The sequence below is a fragment of the Anolis sagrei genome, chromosome 5, assembly GCF_037176765.1.
Source record: "Anolis sagrei isolate rAnoSag1 chromosome 5, rAnoSag1.mat, whole genome shotgun sequence".
Taxonomy (NCBI): domain Eukaryota; kingdom Metazoa; phylum Chordata; class Lepidosauria; order Squamata; family Dactyloidae; genus Anolis; species Anolis sagrei.
In genome coordinates this window covers 173,213,596-173,235,896 of record NC_090025.1, presented here as the reverse complement: position 1 = coordinate 173,235,896, position 22,301 = coordinate 173,213,596, and the positions used below count along the sequence as shown (strand labels likewise).

Below are 22,301 nucleotides of genomic sequence, written 5' to 3'. Positions count from 1 at the left end.
AGCTAAAACAACAAGGTGGCCGAGGGGAGGGTGGGAATATAACCCTGGTCATAAAACTTGCTTCTGAATTGGGGGGAATACATAACATTTTCTTCCCCAGGCAGGTGTGCAGAGGTAATCTTGGTTCAGTTAAATATTTGCGCTCTGTGTGTGTGTGTGTGTGGGGGGGGGGTGTTGGATGTGTTCGGTACAGTTAAGCCTCTGAAAACTAGGGGAAAGGAAATCATGTGATGTCCACTGTGCTTTCTACAATTGCTCTGGTCTCAAGGAAATAGAATTTCCCTTGACAGAAACTATGGAGGCATCAGGCTGAGGTCCTTCCTCAGCCACAGCTTTTAAGGATATATTCCTTTGTTTCCAGTCATGAGAAAGTTGGTCCCATAGATATGATTGGCATTTTAACCCTTAAGTAATAATATGTGGGATTTGCCAGGTAAGTGAGGATCTCTTTAAAAGGACATACTTTTCTTTATCCTGAGTTATGCAAAGTGTGTCCCTCCAGAAGTTTTTGGACTGCAACTCCCATGATGTCCAGCCAGTATAGCCAACAGCGAGAGATTCTAGGAAATGCAATCAAACATCATCTGGAAGGCCACACTTTTTTCCATGCTCTGATTTTTGTCATTAAAATTAACTCCTTCCAGTGTGACCAAGTTATATCTATTTCTGTCTTTGAAGCAACCATTTGCCATTACATGTTGACCCCAGCTGATGATCTGTAGGTGAAGAAAGGTTAAGCCAGTGGTTCTCAACCTGTGGGTCCCCAGATGTTTTGGCTTTCAGCTCCCAGAAATCCTAACAGCTAGTCAACTGGCTGGGATTTCTGGGAGTTGTAGGCCAAAACACTTGGGGATCCACAGGTTGAGAACCACTGAACTAAGTTGAACTTGTTTTGCATCTTGAAGATGTATAGCAGCACACTCTTATACTGTCAAGGTTGTTAGAAATTTTAAAAATTAACTAGGTATTTTTAATTACAAAAATGTGAGTCAAGCACTGAAAGGGTTAAATAGATACAATGACTCAGCAAAAGCTGCAGTTGGTGTTACTTTTGCCTTCCCCTGAGACTGAGAGTGTGTGACTTGCCCAAGGTCATCTAGTAGGTTTCCATGTCCGAACGGTGAGTTGAACCTGGGCAATATCACCAGTGATGAGGGACAGTGGACACATGGCAGACTAGCAACATCAGTGTATATGTCTATGCCTTCAAGTTATCTGTCGACTTTTGACAACCCTATGAATTTCATAAGGTTTATTAAATTCAGAGATGGTTTTGCCAGTTCAGTCCTCTGAAATATAGGCTACAGCAGTTTCACATCCAAGTACTAACCAGGGCTGATCCTGTTTTGTTTCCAAGGTTTGGTGGGATCTGGTGCCTTTAGGGCATTGTTTTTCAACCTGTGGGTCCCCAGGTGTTTTGGCCTACAACTCCCAGAAATTCCAGCCAGTTTACCAGCTGTTGGGATTTCTTGGACTTGAAGGCCAAAACATCTGGGACTTGAAGGCCAAAACATCTTGAGAACCACTGCTTTATCAAAACATCTTGAGAACCACTGTATTTAGGCCTGCTACCCTTAATCCTGCAAAATGGACTGACCTCTTGTGACAGAAATTGGTGTTACAACACTGATACTTGGTCACATCCACAATCCATGAAATTGCAATACTTTTATTGGGCCAGCCAGAAATACACAAAGTACATCATGCCAGCTGAATATCCCCTGATTTTTCACCTGAAAAGGTGGTTACAAATATAGATGGCAAGAAAAGTGGTATGTTAGTTATCCTCATCTTTTTTTTGGTGAGACAGAACAGCACTTTCCCATGCCACAACTTGTAACAATAGTGATTCTTTCTTTACAGCTTTGGAACAGCAGTCACTTATTTCCAGATGAAAAAGAAGCCACTCTTTTTCTTGGGACGCTGGACACCATCTTCCTCTTCTCTTATGCTGTGGTGCGTAGATAGTTTTCTTCTGTGTGTGTTTCCCATTTGCCTAAGAGTTTGTGAATGGCCCAGTTTTAGAGAGCTTCATGGCTGAGGAGATGCAGAGGCTGTGCTGAGGGTCAAACTTGTCTTTTTTCAGAACAATATAAAGATTTCTGATGGTTCTGAATGCCTTGTACAAAATAAAAAGAACAAAACATCTTACAGCCTTACAGGCCATTCTGGGGCATTTATAGACTGAACGTTATTCTATCATTCTTATTGATTAAAACAAAATTCTCTTCTTGTAGGGTCTTTTTGTCAGTGGTATTGTTGGGGATCGTCTGAATATGCGCTGGGTCCTGTCATTTGGCATGTGCTCCTCTGCGCTTGTGGTAAGCTGAGAAATCTTGTTTCTATCCAAATTAGGAAGTGATGGTGTTTATGCAGCATTCTCCTCGGCATTATGCCCAGATTCATTGAGAATGGGGGACAGGAATTCTAATTTGAAAGGGGGGAAATCTTAGATTTGCCACATAATAAAAGGTAGAGACCATACCAAAAAGTTCTGCCATATATAAATGAGATTCTGGGATCAAAAAATGTCATTAACTCCATAAAATGTATTCAGGTAATGTGGGATTTAGGGTGGGGTTTTGTGTGTTTGTCAGGAGTGACTTGACTTGCAAGTCGCTTCTGGTGTGAGAGAATTGGCCATCTGCAAGGACATTGCCCAGGGGATGCCCAGATGTTTACCATTCTGTAGAAGGCTTATTTCATGCCCCTGCATGGAAAGCTGGAGCTGACAGACGGGAGCTCACTCTGGTCCCAGAATTCGAACCGCCGCCCTTTAAGTCAGCAGTCCTGCCAGCACAAGGTTTTAACCCATTGCGCCACTGGGTTAAAAGTAACCACACAGAAGGAATTCAAATATCTCTTGCTGAAACTAGCTTGCAAATCCATTGTAGGCTTTCAGCTCTGCTTATTACACTAGTCTTTATAACTTTTCTAAATTAAGCTGTAGTCTCTAATGCTGCTGCTTGCAGACTTCTGTATAATGCAGCTCTTAGTCGGTCATTCATTTAAAGACTGGATGAGTTAAGCCACTTGTTCACCATTAGACCTAAAAAGTTTGTTGTGAGAATTATTTACCCAGTAATTAGGTAGTGATTGTACCTTTGAAGACTACTCAAATTGATATTAGAAATGCTGAGGTGCTAGGAAGTAGTGCCTTATGTGTGACACCTCTTATTCTAGGCATTCCTCCTTCCTTTTATGCTTCATCCTTTTTAAACTGTGAAGTTTCTCCCACCAGCTTTAGCAATTAGTCGTGCTCATAATTTAGTTCTTTAGCCCAGATTTTTAAATGTCTCCTTACTCGGTTTCCTGTGGCAAATGGGAATTATTTTCAGGCAACCAAGCTGAGAAGTTTGAACAAAAGTTTTATATTTTTTTTATTGTAGGCCGCAAGTGAATAGTAGAGAGGGCCATTGAACATTACAGGCTCACATGCTTTCCCCTTGCCATTATATTGTCTTGTTTCTTTCTTTCCAGGTGTTTGTGTTTGGCACGGTCACGGAATGGCTGCACTTTTACAACAAGTGGTTCTATTGCAGCCTGTGGATTGTGAATGGCTTGCTACAGTCCACTGGTTGGCCTTGTGTCGTAGCTGTCATGGGAAACTGGTTTGGAAAAGCTGGGTATGTCAGTTCCTCCTTTATCTATTGCTGCCTTATCTCTCTTCATTATGCGTGCTTTACAATGCAGCCCTCATTGCTAGGCATGTATATCTTGAATATCCACATTTTGTTATTTTTTTCCTTGGCGGAGGAATGTGGATTAGCACATGAGAAGACCATTGGTGAAGGATTCCTCCTCCTCCTAGGCACTCAAGTCCCTTTGGGGAGAGGAAGCGAGATATAAATAAAGATTATTATTATTATTGGCTAAGGATTGTCTTCTCTAAAGAACCTGGACTAGGTGATTGCCTTATTATTTTCTCAGCTGTTTACATTTCTTTTGCTCTGTGGATTTTATTCTTCTGGCTTCCTTTATGTGTGAAAGTGATTTTTATGTTTACATACTTCGTTTGTTGTGTTATAATTTTAATAGTGGTTTTCTTTCTTTCTAATAGTGGTTTTCTTTCTTTCTAAATTACACATATTTGTAATTTATCAGGTAAATTACACATATTTGTAATTTATCTAGAATGATTGGCGAATGGATAATTAAAATTAGTGTTTTCTAGTACAAAAGCTGGAACTAACAGCTAGGTCAGACATGGGCAGACTCTAGCCCTCCAGATGTTTTGAACTTCGACTCCCACAATTCCTAGCAGCCGGTAAGATGGTTGTGATTTTTGGGAGTCCAAACATCTGGAGGGATGAAATTTGCCCATGCCTGATTGTATGTGGCCACATACAGGGTGAGGCAGCATAACTTCCTTTTTTCAAAACTTAATAATACCCATTGTATGAATCAGATTTTTTTATTTTTATAATGTAGGCACATACCTAAAGTTTTCTTTTACGTAGTTTTGAAGATCAAATTAGGCAGGTGACGTCCCCCATTCTCCATACACTGAGTAAACCGCCTTCTGTCATGACTCTTGCCAGCATAGCAGGCATTATGTTGGCAATTTCTTCCTGGATGTTGGTCTTCAAATCTTGTAGAGTCCTTGGACAGTTCACATAAACACGGGATTTCAAAGAAAACCATAGAAAAAAATCACAAGGGGCCAAATCTGGAGAGTGGGCTGGCCACTCCAAATCCACTCGAAAAGTAGGCCTCAACGGCAAAAGCATGCTCCTCACTGTTCCAATGCATGATGGTGACTGAACTGTGTCAGGACAAAACTTTATACTCCCGCCTATCGAACGAGACCACTAGCGCTCCGCTACGTCTTCAACCGACTGAATGGCGCGCATTTTTGAAAAGGAAGTTATGCTGCCTCACCCTGTAGTATCTCTGAACTGACTTCTTTGGTAGTCACGAGGAACTAAATAGACCTCTAAAAAGTAAACCATAATTCCTTTTTACGAGAAGCACAGGTAAATTTCATTGTGTATTGTAGTTTCAACTATTGTAAGTCGAAAATGGAAATTGCTTCCCTTCTCAACATTTGCCCAATCCATTCACCTTTTGATCGATTGTCTTTCAATTTAGGAGAGGGTTTGTGTTTGGCCTCTGGAGTGCTTGTGCCTCGGTGGGCAATATCATCGGAGCATTCCTTGCCTCCTCAGTTTTACAATATGGCTACGAGGTGAGTGGAACTGCAAGCAATTTACCTTCCGCATTGTTTGGACCCCTTCGAGACTTCTGGTATTGCAGATCACTGTTTCGCTGCTTGAGAGCTTGGTTCTCAGGTCTGACTCTGCAGTTCAATTTCTGCATGAAACCATTGGACGTTTATTAACTCAGAGTGAAATTTAGAGAGCAAGCATGTTAATATTTTTCAACATAAACAGGTAAAGTGGGTTATGGAGGGAATCAGGCCACTCTTTTTAAAGTATCTGATTTATTTTAGCAGGAGCCTTTTTGGGTTTCATTTCCTTTCTTCAGATTTGCTGTTGGAATCAGTATTAAAGCAGCAGCTATGTTAGCAGTGACGTAACACAGATTAAGCATTCCTTATGTGGAATTCTGAAATTTGAAATACTCCTAAATCTGAAATTGTCCACATGACTGGCTGAGAAAGAGGTCTCATTGCTTTCAAAATTTATATTCAAAAGTCCCCTTAGCGGGGAGAAGGGCGGCAGGGTCAAAATGCATGAAATAAATAAATGATTAAAATATTGTATAACATTATTTTCAGGTTGTGTATATAATATGTATATGAAACATTAATTAATTTCATTTTTAGACATGTGTCCTATCTCCCAAGATATCTCATTATGTATATATATCCAAATAAAGGTGTCCCAAATTCCAAATAATAATAATAATAATAAAAAGGAAAAGACATTTTTAACCTGTACTTTCCTAAATCTATTAATCTGTCTAGGGCTGTACTTGAAAACTGGGGAAACCATTATTCAACAGCAAGTCAGTCTAAGCAGTATTCCAGTAAGCCGAAGAGACTATCTGTTCTTTGGTAGCTCCACAGATAACTTATTTGTTTCCAAGCCAATTTCATTATGCTCTCTGTTCAAGGCTTTAAAGGTCTAAGCTTAAGATATTAGGGCCATTCATTTCTTCATGACATTAGGATCTCAGGATAAGAACTTCTCTGATTACCTTGGGGTTTTTTTAATGACCAAATCACCTTTTTGGAGGCAGCCCTGAGACTGTGGAAACAATATTCCAGATCTATGTGTCTGTTTTAGAAACCTAGCTATTTCAAACAGCCTGTTCTATTTCTGTTTAAGTCCCCTTTTAAATGCCTAGTTTTTATCAGTTACTTTATTACCTCATTGTTTTCGTTTTCTCAGCTCTGTAAATTTTTATTGTTAAAATATTTTATCTGGGGAATTAGGCAGTATCAAAAAGCTGACTCGGTATAGCCTAAAAAAATAAGTGGAAATAAATCCTCAATTTGGGGGTGGGATGCTTAGCCATTCGGCTCCATGAACAGAAGTTTATGGTGCATGTTTATGGCCTCTTTCAAGTATTTTGACCGCTTTTTAGTTCACTAACCATTGGGCTGTTTTTAACAAGTCATATTTTTCCAGTATAAAAGTACCTATAGAGATACAAGGAACCCCCGGTGGCACAGTGGGTTAAACCGCTGAGCTGCTGAAGTTGGTGACTGAAAGGTCATTGGTTCAAATCAGGGGAGTGGGGTGAGCTCCTCTGTTGTTAGCCTCAGCTCCTGCCGACCTAGCAGTTTGAAAACAGGCAAATGTGAGTAGATCGATAGGTACTGCTCTGGCAGGATGGTAATGGTGCTCCATGCAGTCATGCCAGCCACATGACCTTTAAAGTGTCTATGGACAATGCTGGCTCTTCAGCTTAGAAATGGAGATGAGCACCAACCCCCCCGAGTCAGACATGACTGGACTTAATGTCAGGGGAATACCTTTAAACCTATAGAGACACAAAACACTTTAAGAAGGAAGCACACATTACTTTATTTGTGATGATGAAACCCAAGAGAAGTTGTCATTATGCACCTTCAAGTCAATATAGAGTGATCCTGTCATTGAGTTTTCTTGGGAGGATTTATTCAGAATAGGTTTAACATTGCCTTCCTCTTATGGTGAGAAAGTGTGGCGTACCCAGTGGTTTTTCTCCATGGCTGAACAGGAATTTGAACTCTGCCCTCCCCACATCGTCATTTGTCACTGAGACCACTACATTTCACCAGCCCTGCAAAGACACAAAATGCTTTAAAAAGGAAATACATATTGCTTAATTTGAAATGAGGAAATCTAAGAGTTACATAACAGAAATCTGTTTCTGCTTCCTCTCTTTCAGTATGCTTTTTTGGTGACAGCATCCGTACAGTTTGCTGGAGGAATTATTGTTTTCTTTGGTCTTGTGATTTCTCCCAAAGAAGTAGGTGAGTGAATAGATCTGATTCCATCTATCTCAGTTGACTTCCCAGCTTCCAAAGCCCAATTCCCAGGATTGCTTTACCGGAACAGTTAATTTTGTCTTGGCACACCATTTATCCGTTTCCGGAACCATCCATGCTAGTCCTTTGGAATCTGCATGGCACAGTATCCATTTATTTATCCTATATAATGGTGGGTGATGTAGGCTTCTGTAGTTATTATTGGGTTGCAGCTTCTGCCAACATAACCAGGCATTAGGAACGATGGAGGTGCAGGGACACAATTTGCCCACTTCTGTTTTAAAGCACTTGTTTGCTACTTTTTGAACAGGTTTGAGACAACAAACAAAGTGAAAGGAATAGCTTTATCTGGAAAAAAATCTGCTCAGCAACGCATCATTTTAAGAGAAATGCAGAGGAACAGAAGTAAAAAAGAACTGTAGTCAAAACTTGCAATTAGAGTTCACAAAATCCACCAATGACAAAAAGTCCTCACTATATGAAGGTGTTTGCACAGTGGAGAAACCTGCAGAGTTTGGATGACGCCACTAAAAAGTCCTCTTTCTGTTGCCTTTAGCAATGAGTTTGGAATATAAAAGGTTTCCTATGCCAATGATCTTGAGAAGCAGGCTTCTGATGGAAAAGGCACTCATGTTAGTACTAGGCTGTCAACAAGGTGTAACCATCCATTCAAAATGTGCCTGGAATCCTTTTCGAAGTAATTGCCACTAATTGCACACTGTAATAGTGTAACAGCCTCCCATAAAGTTGAGAAGGGAAGTGGGGCCACCAACTATCAATCGGTGGTAGCCAAACCATAGTTTTTCTTACTGATTGCCCTTCTCTCCTGACTTTTTTGGATGGTAGGTTTCAATACAGTGTTGATCTTTGCAGACAGTACTGAGAACTCTTTCCCAACTGAAGAACAGAGTGAAAGTGTTTGGAGTAAATAAAGCAAGCAAGCACCTGACATTTAGTTCTAGTACATAAGATAGCCACCTGACTGCCAAGAGCTGTATCCTTCAGACTTGCTCCTTTGGATGTTTTGGACTTAAGAGAAGCCACCTCTGGAAGGGCTGAATGAGAATTGGTTCCAGCACAGGAAAGAGAGAGGCCCTTCCTATCTTTCAAGCCAAGTGGAAGGATTCCTGCTGGAGAAAAATTAACGAGACAACACTTTCCCCCAAATTTCCTGTTTATGGCATACAGCAGGATTGTATACTCTCACTCAACCTATTCAACTTGTATGCAGAACACGTCATGCGATGTATGGGGCTTGACAAATGCAAGACTGAAGTTAAAATTCTGGAGGAAACATTAACAACCTTAGATGTGCAACCTTAGATGGGCCTGTTCAAGGTTAGCAGGTGGCAAACTACGTAATTAGATCTTCATGAGATACGTCTATCTGAAAGGGGTAGAAGGATCTGAAAATAGTTGCAAAAGAATCATAGATTTGTATAGATCTTGGCAACTGGATAAATGGAGTTCTTTAATCTTTTATGTTAGTAAGCCTACTCTGGGGGATCTTCCTTTTAAGTCCTCAGTTAGAAAGGCTGCTGGTTGATCTCAGAATCCTAATTTTGTCCAGAGCCTAGAAAAGTGTAGCAGTTTACCTGGTCAATGGCTTCTTGCTGGGTGTTTCTGGGACTTATAGTTTAAATAACTAACTTTTCCAAGCTCTGGCTTTGAGTGGCAGCCTGCAATACAGATGGTGCTTTAGATCTTGGAGTTGGAAAAGTTCAGCCCCAGTTAAATAGGGAAATGCACTAATTTGTTGTGTCTTCCAACTAATGGCCAGACACACAGAGCAGACAAAGCCGGCTCCAGGATCAGACAGGATACTTTGGAAAGAGCTAGAAGACCAGGGGTAAAAACTGGCGACTCAGCAGCGCACCTTCTAGAAGCATTTCTAACCCAAAGAAGGAGAACTTGAGGTATGAGGAGAGCAAGTGAGCTAATCAGAAGGGAGGAAAACCATTGGCCCAGAAGTGGTAGTACTGGGAGTGGGGGATGTTTTTGTCCTGTTTTTAATCTGTGGCTCTGTCTGTGTTCTCCTAGGCCTTCCTGATGTCGATAAAGAGGTTGATGACAAAGGTGAAGAAGGTGCCAGGGAGCCATTGATCGGTGGCAACGATAACGAAAATGAGGATGATGATGATGATCCCAATTATTCCATTCAAGCTGCTGATTTGAGTAGCAGCAGTCGCAATGTCAACAATGAACTCCAGCCTCAGGCCATTGGATTTTTTCAGGCGTGTTGCCTACCTGGTGTTATGTTGGTGAGTGCTGCATGTATTGTTATGATTTTTTCCCCAAGGTGGGAAAATAGAGTAGTTTTGGCCAACTCCCATAATATTTCATACTGGCAAGTGGTGTCAGGCAGTTATAGAACAAAAATGTCACTCTTCCAAGTTCCATGTTTTATTAAATAAGGATGTATGGCTACAGTGTAAATTTTGTGTGTGTGTGGGTGGGGGGGGGGGTAATTTTCTCCACTGGGCTCTTGTCATGAGCCAAAGACCCTTTAAAGATGTGTTTTTGTACATTGTCCCCCAAAATGAGAAGTGATAGAAATTTACTCTGTTGAAAAATGTCAAGCTCTCAGAATACAATAAGGCTCTTTGCTTCTCTCTAGATTTTCCTGGAGTCTTCCGGGAGCAGTGTTTTTTTAATTATTGTATTTTTCACTTCTAAGACACACTCCCCCCATATAAATATATCTAAAAATGGGGTGTATCTTAGAATCGCGGTTACTTTTTTATATTAAAAAAACCCCTTTTTGCTGGTACTGTAATTAGTATGCATCTTCCAATAGATGGCATCTCAGGCACCTTCTACAGTGCCATATAATTCAGATTATCAAAGCATAATCCATACTTTTTTCTTTGAACTGGATTATATGCTATATAATCCATTTTAAGCAGATAATCTGGATTTTACATGGCAGTGTAAAAGGGACCTTAGAAATATAAGACTATTCACTCAACGTTTTGGCCTTCAGCTATGGGTTAAGTCTAAAGCAGTGGTTCCCAACCTTTTTTGACCAGGGACCACTTTGACCAGCAACCATTTGGGTTAGGAATCAGTTTTTGGTCAACTTTAGATTCGGTTTGGTTATTTAGGGTGTTGATTCAGAAAATTGCATTGAATAGATCACATCAGCTCTATTTTCTGATACAAAACATATGCCATTCTATAGTCGCCATCTGCTCGCCTACAGAAAACCATATTTAATAAGCCTTGGCACTATAAGAGGGTTTTGCGAGACCAGTCGCTCTTGTTGCAATGGTGTAGTGTAACGGTGAGGCCACAGACTATATTTTAGTTCTTGCAGACCACTGGTGATCCATGGACCACAGGTTGAGAACCACTGGTTTAAAGGGACTTGCAGGCTGCAGAACCAACTTTGTTACCCATATGTTGTGACTCTCAGCTACTTATGACTTTCAGCTATGTTCTACTGAAGCTAGCCAGCCTTTCGCATTCTGGCGGTTGCAATAACACGGAAAAAAAAATCAGCAAGCATAATGGGGTGGATGGCTTAGTTCAGCACTTCTCATTTTATTCCTCACAGTCTTGAAGTAGGTTTGACTGAGAATTCTGTTGGTTACCTAGCCAACCTCAGAGTGGAACAGGAATCTGAAGCCAAGCCTCTCCATCCAAGACTGATGTCCAGCCTCTTATATTATCCTGGATCAGCTTCCAGGTTGCCTCTGTTCTAATGACTTTCTGCTTTTGGGGTGGGGTATCTGTTTCAGTATTCCCTAGCATATGCTTGCTTGAAGCTCGTGAACTACTCTTTCTTCTTCTGGCTGCCTTTCTACCTCAGCAGCAAATTTAAGTGGAAAGAGGCGGAAGCTGATCAGCTCTCCATTTGGTATGACGTCGGCGGGATAATAGGTACGAATATAAAGCAAATGGTCTTCCTTCCCATGTTTTGCTGTACCTGACAAAACCAGAACTTGATGTAGCAGAACAGGGTTTCTAATTCTAAACTGAACTGACTTTGTATTTTCTCCAGGAGCAGGCAACCTGATACCCTGCAGTCATTTTGGATTGCAATTTCCATAGACCATGGTTTTCAACCTGTGGTCCACAGGTGTTTTGGTCAACAACTCCCAAAAATCCCAGTCAGTTTACCAGCTGTTAGGATTTCTGGGAGTTGAAGGCTAAAGCATCTGGGGACCCGCAAGTTGAGAACTACTGGCATAGACCCCAGTAGTCAGGGCTCATGAAAGTTGTAGTCCAAGAATATGTAGAATGTGTTGCCTTTTCACTTGTTTGCTGTGTATTTTGTAGTAGTCAAGGCATATTTTTCAAGGATCACATGTGGGAAGGAAGTAGAGGAACAGGGGTGGGACTTCATGTAAGAAGTGATGGATAACTGTGGCTTTCTGGATTGGACTGATACAACTTGCAGTCCAAAAACATCTGGAGAGTCATAGTTACACACCATCATGGATCAGAAGCCACTAGAAAAGCCAAGAAATTGTACAGACCAGGTTTGGAGTAGCTGTACTTGTTTTGAATAATAAAATCTGAACTTTAGTGTAGGGATGTTATAGTAATAACAATATTTTTTTTGTTTACGTTTCTCTTATGGCTCAAGGCAGAGCACAGCATAGTTAAAACATATCATAAAAACATGCAGTAAAATGCATATATTAAAGCATATTTCTGTAAAATATGCATACACTGAACAATTTAAAATTCATAGGTTGTTGTAAGTTTTTTCGGGCTATGTGGCCATGTTCTAGAGGCATTCTCTCCTGACGTTTCGCCTGCATCTATGGCAAGCATCCTCAGAGGTAGTGAGGTATTTAGTGATCTCACTAACTGAGGATGCTTGCCATAGATGCAGGCGAAACGTCAGGAGAGAATGCCTCTAGAACATGGCCATATAGCTCAAAGAAACCTACAACAACCTGGTGATTCCGGCCATGAACGCCTTTGACAATACATTATAATTCATAGTTAATAATTGACTGGGTGGGCCTGCTGAAAGAGATATGTCTTCAGTTGTCTTCTAAATTCCCAAGAGTCGATCTAGCTGATCGATCTCTTCTGGCAGATAGTCTTGGGGTGGCCGATGAAAAGGTCCTTTGGGTGATGGTTGCCAGCCGGGTTCTGGCTGGTTGGAGGAAGTGTCCCCCAGAGGATCTAAGTGTTCGTGGGGGAATGTATGGGAGAACGTGATTCCATAGGTAACCTAGACCCTAACCATGTAGGGTTTTAAAGGTCTAAACCAACTCTTTGTACTTTGCTTGAAAACTAATTGGCATCCAGTGTTGTTAGACATTAGTCTGCCATTGTGGAGTTTAAGATGTTTCAGGAACAGCAACAAGTCTCATCATTCCTAACCCAAAGGCCCTGCCTTCCTTTTCCCTCTCCAGGCGGCACCATCCAAGGCTTAATTTCTGACATGCTGCAGAAGAGAGCACCAGTGTTAGCCTGCAGCCTGATCTTGGCTGTTGCTTGTCTATTTGGATACAGCCGTGAGTATTCTGTCTGGTTCCAGGGTTCAGTAGGGTGAGCTCAAGCTTGTTATTACTGTTTATTATTATTTCTACCTCACCTTTCTCAAGGCGGCTTACACATAGGCAACTATTCGATGCCATAAAACAATGCACAATTAAAATAAACATTTAAATAGAATTATAAAATACATTAAAACAATTAAAAACATTTAAGACAATATATTTACAATTAATCATTGTTTTAACCTCTGTGTTTTCATGTCCTCTTTCACATCATGCCGTAGCTACATGTAACTATTGGGGAAGAGGTGGTGGAGGTAGCTACAGTCATGCTCAGAATTGATTGAGAGCTGAGTTTGGAGAGCGTTGCTAGTCCTGAGGTGGTAGAATGATCAGATCCAGCAAGGGTTGGCCCATCATAATCTGTTCTGGCATCCTGTTTGTGCCAGTGGCTGTCCAAAGCCTTCTGGGGACTTGCATACAAAGTGTGCTGTGTTTCATGCTGTTTTTTGAAATGAGCCCTTGGAATGACATACTTTGTTTTGACAATAAAATGTTTAATGTGTTGTCAAAGGCTTTCATGGCCGGAATCACTGGTTTGTTGTAAGTTTTCTGGGCTGCATGGCCATGTTCCAGAAGCATTAGAATCATAGAATCATAGAATCAAAGAGTTGGAAGAGACCTCATGGGCCATCCAGTCCAACCCCCTGCCAAGAAGCAGGAATATTGCATTCAAATCACCCCTGACAGATGGCCATCCAGCCTCTGCTTAAAAGCTTCCAAAGAAGGAGCCACCACCACACTCCGGGGCATTCTCTCCTGACGTTTTGCCCACATCTATGACAGGCATCCTCGGAGGTTTTGAGGTCTGTTGGAAACGAGGCAAGCATGGTTTATATATTTCTGGAATGTCCAGGGTGGGAGAAAGAACTCTTGTCTGTTTGAGGCAGGTATGAATGTTGCAATGGGCCATCTTGATTAGCATTGATTGGTTAGCATAAAATGTTTCTCTAAGAGGATATGCGTGTGGTTCAATCCGTTACATTGAACAAAGTGATGCCCTTTCTTTACATATACACAGATGCTCATGCTCAGTAGAAAATAAAACTAGAAACATCCTTTTCATCCCAGTGGCAACAGTTCTTGGCCTTTAGGATCTTGTGTGTGCTGGTCTGCCAGCTTGAGTTCATCATCATTCACCACACAAGTTAGTGGCAGGTAGAAGGGATAACTGCAGGAGTTACAGTAAATCAAAATGGTTTCAAATTTATTCCAGAGATTCAGTAGAGGCATAAACAGAGTAAAACACCCCTGCAGTCTCTCCCTTTCCTAGCATGGCACTTAATTTTTCTTTATTTTACATTACTCTCTATTTTCTCTATATTAATCCCACCTTTTCTGGAAAGATCCCAGGAGAGTATGCACGATAATTGTTATGCCCATAATAACCAAAAAGTCGTTTAAGCCAAATAATAGTGACTGATCCAATTAAGTGAGCTTCATATGTGTTTGGGGATTTTGACCATCTTCTGTCTGCCTGTCTTTGTGGCAGACAGGAATTATGAACTCAATGTATTTTCTTTTTATTATTTCTTTCTTTACAGGTTCGCCAGACAGCAAGCCTATCAATGCATTTCTTATGGCACTTACAGGTAACCATTTAATGACTTTCGTTAGCCATCCTTGAATGTGTGTGTGTGTTTTAATGGCATATAAGAAATAAAAAATAAGGTCTGTGGTACCATTTTCGTGGGGCATAACAGATGATGAAAGCTCAGCCTCACTGGTATGAGAATAAAGATCTCTGATGGGTCTAGTGCAGTGGTTCTCAACCTGGGGTTCCCAGATGTTTTTGGCCTTCAACTCCCAGAAATCCTAACAGCTGGTAAACTGGTTGGAATTTCTGGGAGTTGTAGGCCAAAAACATTTGGGGACCCCAGGTTGAGAACCACTGGTCTAGTGTGTTGCAAGGATCTTCTGGCAATCGAAATAATATATTTTCTTTGGTCTCTTCTTCCTGCATGAGAGACAAGATTTCCTGCTTAAACACTGTTTGTATACGTGAATTTACCTGCCAGTGTACTTATGGCACTTGCTAATGTACAAAACGCACAAAAGCTTTGTACAATGTACAAAATGTACAAAAATGTACAAAATCTATTCATCTTTAATATGCCTCCTGGATGTGTGAAGCAGCCATTGATAAATCACAGACACTACTTTCCTGTCTTTTTAAAAGCAGTGCTTTTCAACCAAGTTGGCAAGGCATAAATTGCCCCTCCTCTTTTTAAAAAATATACATCAATTCAGTTCAATTTGTATCTGAATTTAGTACTTGAGTGAATCAGAATTTATATAGGACATTGAGATTAACATTTTGCATTGTCTAAAAAAAAATAGTTTTGAAAAGTAACTGTTTTGGAGTGTAGCTTCCAAAAATGCCCCAGATAGCATGGCCACTAGTCTTATTCTCTGGTGCATCATGGGAAATGTAGTTTGGAAATGTTATTTTTATAAGCTCAGCTCAGAAATAGTACCCCTTGTTTACAGCGCCCTCATATCCCTCTGCCTTCTTTGGTGATCCTCAGGGTGTTTCATTGGTGGCCCTTCCAACATGATCAGCTCTGCCATTTCTGCTGACTTGGGGCGCCAGGAAATGGTGAAGGGAAGCAGCGAAGCTCTGGCCACCGTGACGGGGATTGTGGATGGCACTGGAAGTATCGGAGCCGCTCTGGGCCAGGTGAGAGGGATCCAGAAGGATCTGGTTGTTGTTATTGTTGTTGTTAAAAGACTGAAATATGTTGCCCAGGTTTGTCAGCAATAACTCTTCTTTCAAGAACATTAACAGCATTTCACTAAAGGTATCTCTTAACTTCCATTCATTATTATTTTTAGGAGTACAGGGAGTCCCCAAGTTACAAATGACTAATAGTTAAGAACAGGGGTGAGACAACAGGAAGTGAGACAAACTTATATCTAGGAAAGGAAATTCACTCCTGAAAGAGCTATCATTAGGAAAGGTGTATTCACTAAAGCGTTAGCATTAATATTTGTTTCCACAAGCCAAAATTTTAAAATTTCAATTTTCACAGGGACAGAAAGTAAGGTGAAATCTTCTAAACAGGAGCACAGACAGCAAAACAAATGGCACACATGTTGACCCTTCCCTATGCTATCCAAAACTTTTTAAAAAATATATGTTTGTGTGTTTTTTGCTGGAGTTAACACTTAAAAACTGTACCTGCTCCTATTTACATATGCACAGATGATTGAAAGCCTGCAACAGGGATTTTCTCTCATGTTTTAAATCTCATTAAGGCACACTGTAAGAATGCCATGGTTAGCTGAACGAATAATGCCACCAAGCCTTCAGGGACCATGGGGCACGTTGTAAGCTTCTGATGCCAGGAGTGGCTACATGAGAAGGAGGAACCTTATCCAGGTTTTGTTTCAGTCAAGAAAAGCAAGCTAAATGTGAAGGCAAAAGATAGAAAATTACATTTTAATGATCCAGATCTTGCTGTCTTTTTTTCTCATCTTAGTACCTGGTTTCTTTAATCCAAGAGAATTTGGGATGGATGTGGGATTTCTATTTCTTCATCCTCATGGTAAGGACCCCAACGTTTAATTTCTTTTTTCTTTTTTTTACTTCAGGCTGTGCAAAATGAATCAGTTCTTCATGAGAACATGAACCACATAGTATCACTATGTGGTTTAAAAACAAAATAGAAATGTACATCACCCATCTGTTCCTAAATCTGAATGTTAAATTAAGTTTAGGTAATTCCAGGGGACAAGGGCCTAACTGGCAAGCACAGCTCATCTCCCCTTCAAGTCTCAATCTCTTACTATCTCTGCCAACTGAACTGATAAGTACAATCCATTCCTTCATCCACTGGTCCAAACCAGGAAGTCAGAGGTTTACATTAGCACTTGATGTGTTCAAAGCCCTTCCCATCCAGTTTGTGAAAACAACACTGCTGGATAGACAAAATTTGTGGATGGAGGCTGAGAGAGTTTGGCTTATGTTGCCCAAGTTCAACCCTGAGTGTGCGGGTTCATATGGAAGTCCCCTTTGATTCACTGGTAGCTTAGTTTCAGGTGCATTTACAGTAGGCATGCCACATGGCAGCTTTGTCTTTTGCAGATTTAATTAAATTGTTCTCTCTAGGAATATCTACATCTTCCAGTGCAGTTCTATGGTCAACTTCACCTTAAGAGAGAACACCTCTCTAAGAATCTCTAAATCTTCCAGTGCAATCTGTAGCCAAGTTCCAGTGGGCCAGAGTTGTGCTGGAGGATCTAGAAATTCCTGGAAAAGTTGGGTAAAAAACAACAACTAGGCTTTCTTACTCTTGCCTCTTTTTCACTTTTGTGAGAGCCTTGCTTCTTAACTTCAGTGAATATGGAGAGCCCACTATATATAGGAGTGATTTAGCAGCACAGATTAGAGTCCAGCCAAGGATTTCCAGCTTCAGATTTGTTATACTACTATTGGCTGTCTAGTGTTCACTTTTCTTTTTCCTTTAATGAACCTTCTGTTGGCTTTTTCGGGGAGGAAATAAATTAATGTGCTTCCTTCTCCTGTCTTTTATCCCCAAGCCTTTAGTGCTTCATGTGAAATCCAGCAGGGAGAGGCAGATTTCAGTCCTCTTCTCAAGGCAGGTGGCCTGAAATATAGCTGAAATAATCCAGATGAAAGAAGGTGTCAAGAGGGGAGAGGCAAGGGGCAGAGAAGATGATGTTGATTTTAACCACATTCTAAGCATTTGGGAAGCCACATGTTTAAGATTTTTCTGCCTAAACACAAATTTTCCCAGCCGAGAGTGATTGACTTGAGCTTTGAGGGACATATTTTTCCATGTAATATTTTGCCCTATGCAGTTCTCATTTGTAATCGTGTGACCAAAGTGAGAAGAATGGCTGCCTGCCTTACTGGAGTTTATTCCTTCCACTCTCGGGTTGGATGGCTGGTGTGTTTTTCACACTTGGCCACTTGTTCCACACCGAACCAGCTTTGTGTGAAAAGCAAGGTGATACCTTTTGAACTGCTCCCTGCCCAAAATGAAAAGTTCTTCCTCAAAGAAACGTCAGCTTATCAGTATTTGCCACAACTAGGGATCATGTTGAGACTGCAGTCCTAAACATACTTAATGAAGAAATATACCTTACTGAAGGTAAATGGATGGACCTAAGATTGTTCTATGAAATGTTTTAGGATGGGTAATCTTTTTACTGGGTTGTTATAGGTTTTTCAGGCTGTATGGCCATGTTCTAGAAGAATTCTGTCCTGATGTTTCACCTGCATCTGTGGTAGGCATCCTCAGAAGTTGCGAGGTCTATTGAAAACTAGGAAAATTGGGTTTATATACCTGTCTTAATGTCCTTCCTTCCCATTCTTTGCACAGATCAGTCTGACCGTGGTGTTCATCACTCCTTTGCTTGTGAAGGAAGTCAGTATGCTCTTGGAGGCGAGGCGCTTGCGTAGGCTGACCGGCTGACCAACCAACCAACCAACCTCTTCCTCCCCATCCTCTCTGGACCATTAGAAGGGACATCTCAAGTAAGATCACTGAGAGGAGACGGATTTTGGTGCTTCACCTTTACGTCCTTATTTATATCCACTAAAGTTGGAGGCAGGGTTAAAGAAAGCCAGAAAAGGATCTCTTGTCAAGATCTCTTGTGTCTGAATTCCATCTGAAGAGATGCTTCATCCTTCTGCAACATAAGACTTTCTGAATGCGGAAGGAAGAGGGCCTTCCTTCCTTCCTTCCTTCCTTCCTTCCTTTACAAAAATTGCCTCTTGTTCTCAGGGCCAGTTAATGTAGTCATGGCCATCAAGTCTTTCAAGCCTGGGCTGCAGCTTTTTGAACTTCAGTTCTGAGACTCATATCTTGAAATTCTCCCCTGCAAAAGAAAATGGAAAGAAAAGGATCATGTCCAGGATTGTCGTCTTACTGCCTCTTATGAAGTAAATGCTGTCTGTGGATCCTGAGGTGGCAAGTGGTGTGGTTGGCCATTGAGGTGTCCAACTGCTGTCTGCAGCAGAATTGCCCAAGAAAACCTTGACCACTTGTTGCTGATGACTTCATTTAAGCTGCCCCTCTTGTATTCTTTGTACTGTTATCTTCTGAGATCTTTATGCTGTGTCTGGATACTTGACAGTTGCCAGATAGAAAAAACTGACAGCCTGCTTTGTGTCTCCTGTTAGCAAAAAGTAGGAAAGACTTTGTGTTGTTTGGTTCCAAAACACTTCAGATTGGCCTTGGGTCAGTCCAGCACAGGCTTTTACAAATGGATGGTGCCAAAGGCTTGCTTTCCTGGTTACTTACCTGGCTCTGTATTTACACATAACATAGCAGGAAACCTTGGAAGCAGGCCAGAGCTTTCATACGCTCATCTAGAAAGAATGGCTGTAGCAGAGCTTTTTTATTTGATTTCTAAATATTTGTCCTGTCTATATATTGTTACCCATGTTAATTTAACTTTCCGGGGTCCAGCAGTGCAATTGCATTCCATACTTGATTTATTCTTTTCTTAACTGCCTAATGTGTGAGAAAATAAGCCTACGTTTGTAGAAATGCGCAGAGCCAACATTGTTCAGCTGGAAAGCTGGCAATTCAAGTTTTTACCAGAGTCCTTAAAATTAAGGTAAATACTTGTGTCATGGTTTTAAAGGGATTTTAGGAGTGAATTGGGAAGTAAGGAGGTAACTACCTGTCCTCATCTCTGTGATAGCTTACTGCCTGATGTTATAGATGGGTAGGGACCTCCAAATTCGTTGCCAGGAAGTCATCTAAGTCTCACCACGTCTTCCATTTATTTTTGCTTGACATGTAACCTAGTCCATGTCCGGGTGCTATTGGAATAATAGTAGGGAAAGTGCTCAATTTGATGTTAAGATGTGGGCAAATTGTAAGAAAATTTTAAGGAAGAGGAAAACATCACTGTAGGACTGCTGTTTTGGGCAGTCATCTCAGGGTTGTTCTTTTTTTGCTTACTGACTAGCCCTGACATATACATTCGGTAAATAAGAGTAGCGATCCATTAGGCTGAACTGGATGGTCTCTTTCTTCAAATCTGGTGTCTTAGACTTTGTGGGCATACTTTTTCTCATTGTCCACTTGGAATACTTGATCAGTTTCAGAGATTGTGGATGGGGTGTATATTCTCCCTTCATCTCACTATCTTGCTCGCTCTCTCTCTCTCTCTCTCTCTCACACACACACACACACACACACACACACACACACACAGAGGGTCTGTCAAAGTATCAGTTTCACGGCACAAAAAATTACTTGCTGATGTTATTCTTCTCAAATTTTCTTACTACCATGGCCAGTGGTCACTCTGATTGAGAGCTGTTGAATTGCAGTCCCAAATCCCTTTTCTAATCTGTAGTCAATTCTCAGATTTGCAGGGTAGGATATCAGCTTGACAGGCTTGTCTTCATTTATTGCAATGGTTCTCAATCTGGGGGTCCCCAGATATTTTGGGCAACAACTCACATAAATTCCAGCCAGTTTACCAGCTATAAGGATTTCTGGGAGTTGAAGGCCAAAACATCTGGGAACCCATAGATTGAGAACCACTAATTTAAGAAGTTTTAGATGCATATTATTCTTTATGCCCCCATGTGGCATTTAGTATGAATTGAAGCAAAAATATACCATTACTATCCACATATAAAGGGAAAGATCTGTCTGTTCTTTGTCTTTTCTTGAGTTAGGCGCACAGAGGACACTTTCCCAGATGTAGAGATTTCCATCCTTTGGATCTTGAAATGTAACACTAATCTCTTGGGGTCTTCAGAATGGCTGTCAGCTCCTTAACCCTTTCCCCAAAACCATAAGCTATACTTGCAAGGTGTCTTCTTGGCAATGAATTTTCAGCCCAGTTTGTTCTTGTAGCTGTGAATTTGAAATTGAAGGAAAGGTGTCTTTTTTTTTCTTTCTTTTCCAAAACTGCCTTTATGAATGCTTAATGTACAGTGATAGCTTTTTGAACATTTTTATTTATGAATGCAAATGTTTAATCATGTTTTGGCTGCTGCGACTGAAGTGTTCTTGGTAATTCAAGGGTCTCTTACTGAAATTATGTTGCGTTCCTCCTGCAGAGCTGTTTATCTCTGCTCTTCTTCTGTTCATAATGGATTAATTTCTGGGTGTTTTTTTAAAAAAATCTTTTTGAGATGAATTTTGTTTGGGAATGTAATCCACTTTATGTCGTTTGTGTCCTTGTCCCTTTCCCACTCAGTTTAAACATTGACCGTTAAGCTCTACACCTTCATACTTTTCTTTTGCCACTGAAGATACTTCTTGAAAGATCCTTAAATGGTCTGATTTCATCATGAAATCAGTATGCGTTGTATTCTACCCCTTTCCTAGATAATTAGGCTTTCTTCAGTCTGAGGGTGTTTGCACACAATCACTTTCTTTTTGTTACTAGTGATACAGGAGATCCCAAATACTGGATATTACAAATGGGTCTGATAAGTATTCGGTCCCTTGATAGCTGCACAGTGTCCTTGTGCTTTGGTTTCAGTGTTTGAGATACTATGGATTTCTTGATTGACCTGGAAGACATTTCAAAGTAGCCTTCTCCAACCTTTTGGCCCATGAAATATATAGGAATTCAACTTATATTATCCCAGCTGACAATGCTACTGGTAGTCTTTGTAGTCAAAGATATCAAGATGGCATTGGGTGGGAAAGACTGTGAGAGTAGTGGTTTTGACAGCCGGGTTGGATTGGAAAACTTTTACTTCTAGGGCAAAAAATGTGGGTTCAGTCCATTTCTGTAATGCTGGGAATGTCTGCCAGCCTTGAGCCAGGTTAGCCGCAAGCGTTACTACAAATCATCCACCTCAACACTGTATTTGACTGCTTGCAAAAATTTTCCTTTCAAAGCCTGCCACAAACAGTTCTCGATGAAACAACTACATTTGATGAATGACAACCCCCTCAGCTCTATCGGCTCCCACCCCATTTAGGTCCTTCTGCTCTGTCTATTTTGGGAAAATGTTGAATCGGTTTGACCTTAATAAATTATTTTTTTGCAAATTGTAAAAGTTCTGTGGATTTTTCTTTCTTTTTTTCTTGTTGGGAATGCTGGTGAATTATGTCTGTCCCCCTCCACACATATAGTTCAGATGACATTATGGTGTCAACATATGATGAAGACTTTAAAGAGCAATATTTTGAAATTGCCATAAAAATGATGGAGTTTGAATCTCTGCTTGGCCTGGGAAATCCATGGGATGACTTTGAGCAGGACACGTTCTCTCAGCCTAAGGAGATGGCAAAGGCAAGCTGAATATATTTTGCCAAGAAAACCCTAGGAGAAGATCACCATAACTCAAATTGACCTGAAGGCACATAGCAACAGTAAAAATGATCAAT

The 22,301-nt window shown here is 40.8% G+C and overlaps 1 protein-coding gene across 3 annotated transcripts in view; it reads left to right on the top strand.

Moving 5' to 3' along the window:
• Nucleotides 1-21,970, top strand: part of SLC37A3 (solute carrier family 37 member 3) — a 29,546-nt gene extending 7,576 nt beyond the window's left edge. For all 3 annotated transcript variants that reach the window (XM_060776845.2, XM_067469247.1, XM_067469246.1), the window contains exons 4-15: nucleotides 1,864-1,956; nucleotides 2,238-2,321; nucleotides 3,481-3,626; nucleotides 5,092-5,188; nucleotides 7,342-7,426; nucleotides 9,482-9,702; nucleotides 11,182-11,323; nucleotides 12,817-12,918; nucleotides 14,505-14,552; nucleotides 15,489-15,640; nucleotides 16,443-16,508; nucleotides 18,309-21,970. In XM_060776845.2, coding sequence (XP_060632828.2) covers nucleotides 1,864-1,956; nucleotides 2,238-2,321; nucleotides 3,481-3,626; nucleotides 5,092-5,188; nucleotides 7,342-7,426; nucleotides 9,482-9,702; nucleotides 11,182-11,323; nucleotides 12,817-12,918; nucleotides 14,505-14,552; nucleotides 15,489-15,640; nucleotides 16,443-16,508; nucleotides 18,309-18,401 — 1,329 coding nt within the window. In that variant the 3' untranslated portion in view covers nucleotides 18,402-21,970. The remainder of the gene's footprint in view (nucleotides 1-1,863; nucleotides 1,957-2,237; nucleotides 2,322-3,480; nucleotides 3,627-5,091; nucleotides 5,189-7,341; nucleotides 7,427-9,481; nucleotides 9,703-11,181; nucleotides 11,324-12,816; nucleotides 12,919-14,504; nucleotides 14,553-15,488; nucleotides 15,641-16,442; nucleotides 16,509-18,308) is intronic.
• Nucleotides 21,971-22,301: the final 331 nt, after the last annotated feature.